The sequence below is a fragment of the Vombatus ursinus genome, unplaced genomic scaffold (genome assembly GCF_900497805.2).
Source record: "Vombatus ursinus unplaced genomic scaffold, bare-nosed wombat genome assembly UNPS02014830.1, whole genome shotgun sequence".
Classification (NCBI taxonomy): domain Eukaryota; kingdom Metazoa; phylum Chordata; class Mammalia; order Diprotodontia; family Vombatidae; genus Vombatus; species Vombatus ursinus.
The window spans coordinates 31,744,543-31,754,730 of record NW_020954608.1 but is presented as its reverse complement, the minus strand read 5'-3'; the positions used below and the strand labels follow the sequence as shown (position 1 = coordinate 31,754,730).

The 10,188-nt window shown below is 38.1% G+C and overlaps 1 protein-coding gene across 1 annotated transcript in view; it reads left to right on the top strand.

The window, feature by feature from the left end:
* The first annotated feature begins 4,968 nt into the window (after positions 1 to 4,968).
* Positions 4,969 to 10,188, top strand: part of CELF2 (CUGBP Elav-like family member 2) — a 619,768-nt gene continuing 614,548 nt past the window's right edge. The window contains exon 1 of the mRNA XM_027838841.1: positions 4,969 to 5,043. Within this exon, the coding sequence (XP_027694642.1) occupies positions 4,991 to 5,043 (53 nt within the window). The 5' untranslated portion in view covers positions 4,969 to 4,990. The remainder of the gene's footprint in view (positions 5,044 to 10,188) is intronic.

The following is a 10,188-nucleotide window of genomic DNA, read 5'->3' as shown; positions in this document are numbered from 1 at the left end:
TGCCTTCACTGGCCATTATGATGAACTACAACTCCATCTGTTAGTTTCTGGAAGTCCTTCATGAATCTTGTGTAACCAGATTAAACCTCTGGTTACTTGATGGCTCGAATGCTATATAGACTTTTTTTTTTTCCCACTGCAGTTGACCTGCAGATATTTCCAGCTGTCTAATCTGACATTTCAAGTTCTCTTCCCTCATTTCCCAACCTCATGCTCGCTGGATTTAGACATAGCTATCTAAACTGGGGACAGGAACATTGTTGACAGGGTCTGGGTATTTTTTGTTTGTTTCTTTTCTTTTCTGTGGGAATGATTGTTTTGCTTTAAAACCTGAACAGTAAGGGAGATTTCATAAAACCTGGAAATAAAAGAAGAGGAGCTGCCAACCTTACTGCTGGTGAATTGGTTATATCATTCAAATGGTCAGACTTTAATTTTCTGATAGGTGTAACTGAACTCTTTTAACAGGTAGGGAGAAAATTTTCAGCAAAACTGCCTGTTATAGTACAGAAATTTACTTAGTAGTGGTTTAAAGATGTGCTCTTTTTTATTTTTATTTTTTGACCAGAGAAGCTTATGTTCCTAAAAAATTGCTTCCCTAAAAAAAAGTAAAAATTAAAAAAAAATCTCTGTGGGTTAAGGTCAGAGTATGCCACAACAAAACAACTTGATTTAAAGGGGGCAACTTTATCAAAATGCAAGAGGCAGATGACATTATCCTATGGTATTTGTACTTTATGAAGCAAAAGAAAATGCTGCAATAAATATGGCTACACAGCAGGTGGGAAGGGAGCGTCTATTTCTTAATCTAACTTACTTTGGGCAAAACTTAACCTTTAGATATTATTTTTTCAAACATTTATAGATGTTTTCAGAACTGTAATTGACTTGGCAAAGTGTTAGGTCAGAGGGGAATAAATGGTAGGCTTTGTTTTGAACTAAGGCAAAGTTTTGTTTTATTTTGTTGTTTTAAGAAAGCATAAAATGTATCTGTGAAAGTGAATGAATGATCTTGAATGATAGGGAGATGATGGACTCAGTGGGAAATACATTCTTTATGTTAAAAAAAACTTGCTAGAGATCAGGACAGCATGCTCAAGAGAAGAGGAACTGAGCTCAGTAATATTTGTACAGGTATGTTATTGTTCAGTCATTTCAGTTGTGTCCAACTCTTTGTGCCCCCATTTCAGGTTTTCTTGGCAAAGATACTCGAGTGGTTTGCTATTTTTACAGATGAGGCAACTGAGACAAAAAGGGTTAAGTGACTTGCCCAAGATCACACAGCTTTGTCTGAGTCCAAATTCGAACTCAGGAAGATGAGTCTTTCTTTCTGACTCTGCACTCTATCCACTGCACCACCCTTGGAAAGATATACATATACACATATTGACCAAAATTGTGTTTTCATTGGTGTGAGGAATATAAGGGAATGGATTCCTCTCATTCCTCCCTCCACATTCTCTACCTCTCTAACACCACCCTCCCCCCAATGCAGAGAGCAGATTGGCAACTACTCAGCAACGTAGAGTCTTAGAGGGTTGTCATGTCAGAGGCAGCATGTATTTACACTATTTGTAATCAAGTAAACTTTATTCCTTAAAATAGAAAAGGAAGGCTTAGGATCATATATTTGGCACTGAGAGGAGTGTTAGAGGCCATGTGATTCAGCCTCCTCACTTGACAGATAAGGAAACTCAGAAAGTTGAAGTCACTCTCCCAAGGCCACAACCTTATCAAATTGTCAGATGGATGATTTGAACCTAGGTCCTTTGACTCGAGCTCTAGCACTGTTTGAACAATACATTGCCTCAAATGAGTACAGAATACTTGTTTGTGAACTCAGCAGGACCTTTAAAAGAGTTGTCTCTCTTTGTCTGTACTTTACAACATTATTTAAAATGTTTTGTTCAAGTGTGGATCTGTTTCAAATCTTTGGCTAAAAACCACCTCCTGATTCCTCTCACCCTTTGCCCCCAAACTCTTGCTCCAAGTGTTAATTCTTGACCTCTCTTCCTTCCAGACGTTGCTACGTTTCCGTGGTACTGTGTGTAATACTGTTGAGGGTGATGTAATTATAGTTGCGAAAGCAATTTCATGATAATTTTTCATTTTTCTCTTCTTAACTTTCTGGAGGGAAAACTATCTTATCAATTATCTAAGCACTCAGAATTCTTCAGAGGGACACACTAAGTATTATTATCTCACACGTTCTGTGAAGAACTTGAGGATTCAAAGAGTTATATAAATGTTTACATATTGTTATATATTATTATTGTGTAAACCAAAAGCCGCAGTGGGACCAAAAATATAACCACGGAATAAAAAGCATGAAGCCCCCAGGAGGCAAATTGTTATGTTTTTTTTTTTTTGTAAAAGGTATGGAGTTCTTTTTAACTTTAGCTTAAGGCATTACACTTCTGAAGGCAAACATTCGCATTCAATAAACAGGTCTTCCACTGAAATCTTACTTACCTGCCTCATAAAAGAATGGAAGTGAGCCTTGGTACTTCATGGCTACAACAGCTCTGTCTATCCTCTGGCAGCCCCTACTAAACTGTTTTGGCTTCAAATAAGGAACCTGAGATGTGCTATGCATCTGCCTTCCAAGGCCTAACCTAGGCATATTTGGAAAGGCTCACCTCCAAAAAATTAGCCAGATAGTTTGTTTTATCATTGTTGCTGTTTGGGGTATTTTGTTTTGTTTTGTTTTGGCCACAACTTATGAATACCATCTACTAAGGTCTATGTGAGTGAATACTAATAAACACTAATGATAATGATCATAATAATAACTAACATTTATATACTGTTTACGATGTGCCAGGCACTGTGCTAAGTACTTAACAATTATTATCTCACTTGACCCTCCTAATAACCCTACTAGGTAGGTGTCACCTAGGTGCCTCAATCAATAAATGTAATACCCACAGAGAAGTCACTTCCAAGTATTGAAGTAAAGAAAGATAGTTTGGTGTGTATATGTATAGAAGAAACATGCACATTCTCGAGTGGGCATGCAAGCACGTACACACACACACACACACACACACACACACACATACACACACACACACACACCTGTTCCCTGGCCAATGAGATGAAAGGAAGGGAAGAAAAAAAAACAATAGGGTGGTGCAATGACAGAAATCTTAGATCTACCATCTTGGGGGCGGGGTGGGGAGAAAGGGGGAGAAAAATTTTAAACTCAAAAGCAGATGGACGTGATTATTGATAAATCAAAATAAATTAATAAAAAAATTTTAAAAAAAGAAATCTTAGATCTAGAATAAGACATCCCAGGTTTAAGTTCTTGTCCCAACACTTAACTGCCTATGGACAAGTTATCTCCTGACCCTGAGCCTCAATTACCTCATCTATTAAATGAGAATAATAATAGGACCTGTACCATCTCATTGGGCTATTATGAAGAAAGTGTCCAATAAAGTTTAAAGAGAGAAATAAAGATGTATTTTAAGATTAGAATGCCACAACAAGATTAGAAGGAATGATGAGTCATAGAGAAATAGATTTCTGGCTCAGGAGACTCCTACCTATTATGGAATCTCTTTTGAAGATTGCTCTGAAATGATAGGCACGTCTCTTTCTGGTACCATAGCATAAATGCCAATCCTCTGTGAATAGGAAGGATGGATTAAATGACTCCTCACTAAAGGTGGGTCATTCAGGTCCATGGATCTGTCAGGGGCCTTCAGCAGGACAGAAAGATTAAGAGGAAGAGTGATCACTTGATGAAGTCTTAATTGTGTGATAGGACTCTGGAAGAAAAATATTAAATTCTCAAGAGGCGGTGCCTATTAACAATAAGAAATACGCACACATTCACAGACCCCTTTCCATGCCAATATGGGGTGAAGAATAGGTAAGGTTGGAAAGACAAAAAAAATGATGGTAGAATGAAAGGGGCCCTGAATTTGAAGTCAGAAGACCTGGGTTTGAGTTCTGTTTCTAATACTTATTAGCTATGAGCAAATTACCTCCTATCCCAGAGCCTTGGTTTCTCCATCTGTAAAGTAAGGAAAATAACACTTGTATGATCTCATTGGATTGTTGTGAGGAAAATGTCCTGTAAACCTTAATGTGCTACATAAATGCTAGCTATTACTATTCTTAATTTGACATCTCTGACAAATAAGATTATTATTGAAGGGTTGGCTTTACATCTAAAGAAAAAAGAAAACATTTTCATGGAAAAATCAATATGCCTTTCTCTCTTTAATATTTAGAAGAATTTTACTCTTTCCCTTTGTAGTTTAAAAGAAACAAAAAATGTGTTATAGGCAAAATTGGTGCCAGAATTCAGACACCAAAGATTTTAGCTTGTTAATAATCTTGTTCCAAATTATTTTAAAAATATGAACCTTAAGTAGAGTGTGAACAGAGTGTCATGAGTGTGGTAACAGCCTATAAGGGACTAGCTAAGCCCCAGATTCGTGTCTAAGAACCCAGACCTCAAAAAAAGGAACCAAAACCAGCCTTCCAAAAGGAATATGAAAGCAAACCTCAGAGGCAGGAGAAGTACCCCAAAGGAGTAGAAGACTACAGCTTGCAGTAATCTGTAAATGATTGCTGGCAAAGTCTAGAGGCTTCAGGCTTGATCTGTATTTGTTCCAAGAGAAAGCCAAGGAGGATGGTGTTAATAAAGAGAGATTTAACAGAGAGCTGTGCTTGGAATAAAGTGGGCTACAAGAAGGTCAAATTTGATCAGTTGGAGCAGATTACAGGGGCTTTAAAAAAAAAGGTAGTGGTGAAGAAATGGAGCTGGGAGTAATATAACACAAGATTGATTTTGGGGGTGGAGAGAAGCTGGGACAAGTGCTTATCAGCTTGAGAAGTAGGAAGGGCAGCCCTGGTTTGTTGTCATTCCAGCCTGAGCAGAGCCCTCCCTCCCTCGTTGGCTGCTTTCTTCCTCCCCACCCCCCACCCTTACTCCCCTCCTGTTGTGGTTTGTCTTCTCTGCTGGCTTTTGACAATGGTTTCCATAATCTCTGACTTGGATCCACTAAAAGACTGGAAAGTTTTAAGGTAGGCCTGTTTTTCTTCCTCTGCTATAGCTGTTCGGGTTCAAGCTCCTACTCCCCATCATTCCTTCTCCATCCGCTCCCCCAAATTAAGAGAAACTTGGGGTGTTTAAATGCAATGTGAGCTCTGAAAGGGGCAGAAGAGAGAGTTCTTGTAATTAGATGCAGAGAACCTTTAAGCAGACATGCGAAGAGGCTGAGAGAGAATTTTGATATAGCTCAGGTTTGCAGTGTAGAGCTAAGTTTTATAAGATCCTGCACTGTTGTTGTGATCGTAACAAGAGTTGATCCTGAGGGATTCATTCTTAGTGCTCTGTTGTGTTTCCTGGGAGGGGGACGGGTGGGGCGACAGAATGGGAAGAAGGAGGCAGAAAATGTTTGAGGAGTGAAAGGAAAAGAGACAGCTTTTCAGTAAAGGATTTCTATGCATTCTTCTTTAAAGAAAGAGACTGAAAAAGCAGGCAGGTCTCCTCTTCCCACCCCCACTCCCTCCCTCTCTCTACCCTAACCCAGTTTGGTTTTTAAAACTTTTATAATGTCAAAATTGAGCTGGAAACTCTGCTCAGTAGGCATAAGTGATTTGAAATCCTCCACTCAATGTTAGGGAAAAATAGACTCCAACTATTACATCTTAAAGATGGGGAAACTGAGAGCCAGAGAGGTTGGTATACAAAAGTGCTCTATGTTACAAATAACTGTACCTTTCTCACCTGTCCCTGGGATGTCAGCTGGTTCCTTTGGAAAAATTCACACTAAATGAACTTTACCTCCATACTGCCTTTCATTTCCTGTGAATAACTTCCTTAGTGATTTTAATAAACAAACATCAACACTCTGAGTGGTTTTAACCTGAAAGGTTAGGATACAATGTCTCCTTTCCCCATTTTCCTAATGAAGAACATGGATCTAATGGAAAGGGGCCAAAACCCAGATAAGGAGCCACATGTACTATAGACTTTCTTTCTTGCCAAGATCTGACATGTCTACTATATTTTCAAATAGAGTGTGGGGTGAAAGGACCAAGACATTGAAACTGTAATGTAAGAACATTTAACCATGTCTCGCTGAATCCCCACAATGTTGGAGTTTCAAGGGTCAGTAGAAAACATCTAGTCTAACTCCCTACAGTTTATTTCAGGTTTCTTATCCTGATATTCAACTTTAAAGAAAAAAAAAAAACATTAAAATTAAAGTGACAACGCTTTCCTAACTGCCTATGAGATGACTGTCAAAATAAACTATGTCCCTATTTCCCTTCCTTTGTTGGGGGATGGGGAATGTTAAACCATTTTAGAAGATATTTTTGGAAGGGTTTGATTTCCTTGTCCTCTGAAGTTGAACTTCTCTGAAAAGTTTTTGAGGTTCTCAGATTCTATAGGGGGTCACTGATTAATACATTATCCATGTTTCATATAGTATTGCAAGATCAGGGCGAGTGTGACTATAGCTTTTAAGTTCTCCATGGCTAGGATAACAGCTGCAAAATGTAGAACTCGGAAGATTTTGTATTTCATGATCCCAGGTCTTACCCCAATTACAATATCCCTAAATCATTTTCCTTCCTTGCCCCCAGGTGGCTCCGTAGGATAGACTAGGTTTGTTTTATGGAAAGTAGCCAGAGATTTTCCATGTTAAGCTGGAAAGACCAGAGGAAGAATGAATTCCTCGCCTTTTTTTTGTTGTTGTTGTTGTTGTTGCAACTGTATTCACCCTGCTCTCTTCCTGACATGGTCAAGATAAAGGTGGGATTTTGGAAGTATGTGAAATCATTCTTAAACTGTTAGAAGGAGGTACAGTGGACTGAATTTCTGTCAGTTCTGGGTTATAAATTTCTGTGGTCTGGAAGAGTTATTAATTTTCTTTTAATTTGCGCTTATTAATTCAAAAAGTCAAGAGGTACCATGGTATAGTAGACAGAGGTCTAGTCTTGGAGTCAGGAAGACCACGGTTCAGATCCTACCTCTAAATGGTATTAGCTGTACAACCATAGGTAGATCATTTGACTTCTGAGTGCTCTCAAACAAATCTCTGACTTAACTATAAGGAGGTGAAAAGGGATGAATTTCAATTACGGGCTTTTAAATTTCTGAGTTCCAGAAGAGTCATTCATTTTCATCTAATTTCTTTTCATTAATTCAGCAAGCAGCACGGCAATAGTGAGTGGTACAGTGGAAAGGAAGCTAAATGTGGTCACAGAACTTGGGTTTGAAACCCAGTTCTGTCACATACCACCTGTATGACATTGGTGAAGTTGCTTAATATTCTGGTCCCCAGTTTCCTCATTTTTAAAATGGGGGAGGAGAGGAGGAAAAGTTGGACTAGGACTCAGAGAAGGGAAACCTGCCGCCTCAATGCCACATATAGCCCTTTGGGCTAAACTTGAGGACCTAAAGGGCCACATGTGGCCTCGAAGACACAGGTTCCCCATCTATGGACTAGGTGATTTCTAAGGTCCCTTCCAATTTTAAATTTATGATCCTATAAGCTACACAAGTTGCAGATCTGCATTAGTGGGTAGAATTTCCAAACGAGGAGTTGTCTACACCAATGAAATCACAGGTCCAGACTAAATTTAAAAATATCCATTGTGGGTAATAATATCACATTCACACAATGCTTTATGGTTTCTAATGTGCTTTCCTTAAAAATATGTGAGGTAAGTTGTACAAGGATTATTATACCCATTTTATAGGTAAGGAAATTGAATCTTAGAGAAATTAAGTCATTTGTCCATAAACATACAACTAGTAAGGGGTAAAGACATAACTCAAACCTACATCTTTTGATTCCAAAGGCCCCTCTGTACTATATTAAACCTGATAGGGGATATAAGGATGGTTCTTGTTCTCAAACAGTTTAGAGTCTTATAGCGAAGACACATGCCATAAACTACAAGGCAGTGTCTAATGAGTGCAATATGGAGATAAGCAAACTGATATTGACATTCAGAGGAGGGAGAGATCACAATAATAATATTAGGAAGACAATACTACTGTGTTTGCCTGGGTTAATAGACAAGAGTTCTATTGGGACATGTTGTTGGTAAAATACTTTTAAATGAGGACTAACATAGAAGATCTTCCTGTGTTTAATCCAAGAATGTAAGCTGAGATTCTGCCAACCATATCACTTTTCAATATGGTAGCATGCAAGAGCTTTGTGTGACATGGCTGCTGAATTTGATCAAGTCACAAGTAATTATTTTAAATCGGTCTATTGAAAACAGAGAGAGAATGAAACTGTCTTAGGTCATGAACTACTTATGAGCTGTATCTCCCAAGTATGAGCTGACAGTGACCCCATTAATGGTCTCAGCTTTGATTCTCACATCTGTAAAATGGAAAACATAAGGCTAGGTATGGTAACATTTTGTGTGTTTCAATGAGAATGTCTCACAAACATCTTGAAACAACACTATAACTGTAACAAAAGGCCGGAGTGCAACAAACCCTTTCTTCCAATAGTGAAGCAGAGTTGAGACAAAACTGTCTTGTCTATGACATATAATTTTTGAGGTGGGAGACATGAACTAACCAAATATAGGAGAGAGAGAATAATTGCTTGCAAGTATGTTGAAAGCAATCCATGGACCATAGTGGACCTATAGCAGAAGCTGAAGATACGTTTGTAGTGCTTATGACCAAGGTCATAAAGTAGAGCATGACAGAACAGAAAGGCCATCATAGAATCACAGAATCATAGAGTTTTTCAGTTAAGAGGTACTTCTAGTCCATCTTTATTCTATAGATGAAGCAACTGATGCCATTAAGTGGCTTACCCCTTATATAATAACTAACTGTGGGTGAAGATGGAACCAGAACTCAATTTTTTTTGGTTGGGGAATGGGGTTAGGTGACTTGCCCAGGGTCACACAGCTAGTAAGTGCCAATTATCTGAGGTCAGATTTGAACTCAGGTCCTCCTGACTCTAAGGCCAGTACTCTATCAGTGGATGCTGCCCCCCAGAACTCAAATTTCATGGCTCCCAGTTCAGGGCTCCTTCCACTAAACCATTAACCATTGGGTAGGTCTTCATTAGGGCATTGTGTTTAATTTCTATATCCTCAGCTTATAAATTAAATATCAAGATGGTAAAGAAGAGAGAAACAAAAAGAACCTTGAAAAGGCAAAATGATTTGGAATATTAGCCTACTTAAATGACAGCTGTTCTAAATAAGGGGTCAGTGTTTTCACTAATAGTTTTTACTAACCTAGTGATAATATAATATGCTGTACAATAAATGAGATATCATCAAAAGGAAGATGTATGTCCAACCAGGGACAATAGTCTTATAAAGCACAAGATTAATATGGTGAGTTCTAAAATATAATTAATGCATAGAGTATAAATACATAGGCTATTAGGATGCCCACTTGGGAGACATATTTCACAGCTCTTCCTTTCTTTGCCTATAAAGAACATACTTGAGATAAGTAAGATTTTAATATACTCTCTGAGAATCTGATAGACACTCATGGTTCAGGTGTAGTCCTACTTAAAACATTTCTCCCAGTCCAATGATTCTGCGGAAGGAAAAATAATCATGAGGCAAAAAGTGGCTTCAGAGTTGGGTGGGAATGAAAGATGCTTTTAATCTTCTATGGTCAAGTGGGTCTCTTAAACTGACTTCAGCATTTAAAAAAATGAGCCCTGTGATGTTTCAAAAGTTAGAGATTTTATATCTTGTGACTGAGAGCTTAGTCTCACACAAATAAAAGTTGCCTGAAGAACATTTTAAAGTTTACCACATCTCTTAAATGTTTAAACTAGTTAGTCTTAAAGCTATACTTCTGTTTCTCTGTGTACTGGTGTATGTATGTATGTATGCATGTATGTATATATGTATGCAACTTACATTAATTAAATAATTCATGTCAAACAGGGAAAAAAAGACCAGACCCTGGTGTTTTAAATCACTATTTAGCTTCATTTTATTCATTGCTTTCTCCAGTCTTTTTTTGTATATATTTCCCTTTCACATGCCTTATAAATCTCCCAAGATGCATTCCAAATTGAAGAAGGAAAATATTCTGTGTAAGTTTGAATGAATGCCGCATGCAGATACACTTTACTTTGAGTTATGCAATACCTTGAAGAAGCACGTGTGTGTGTGTGTGTGTGTGTGTGTGTGTGTGTGTGTGTGTGTGTG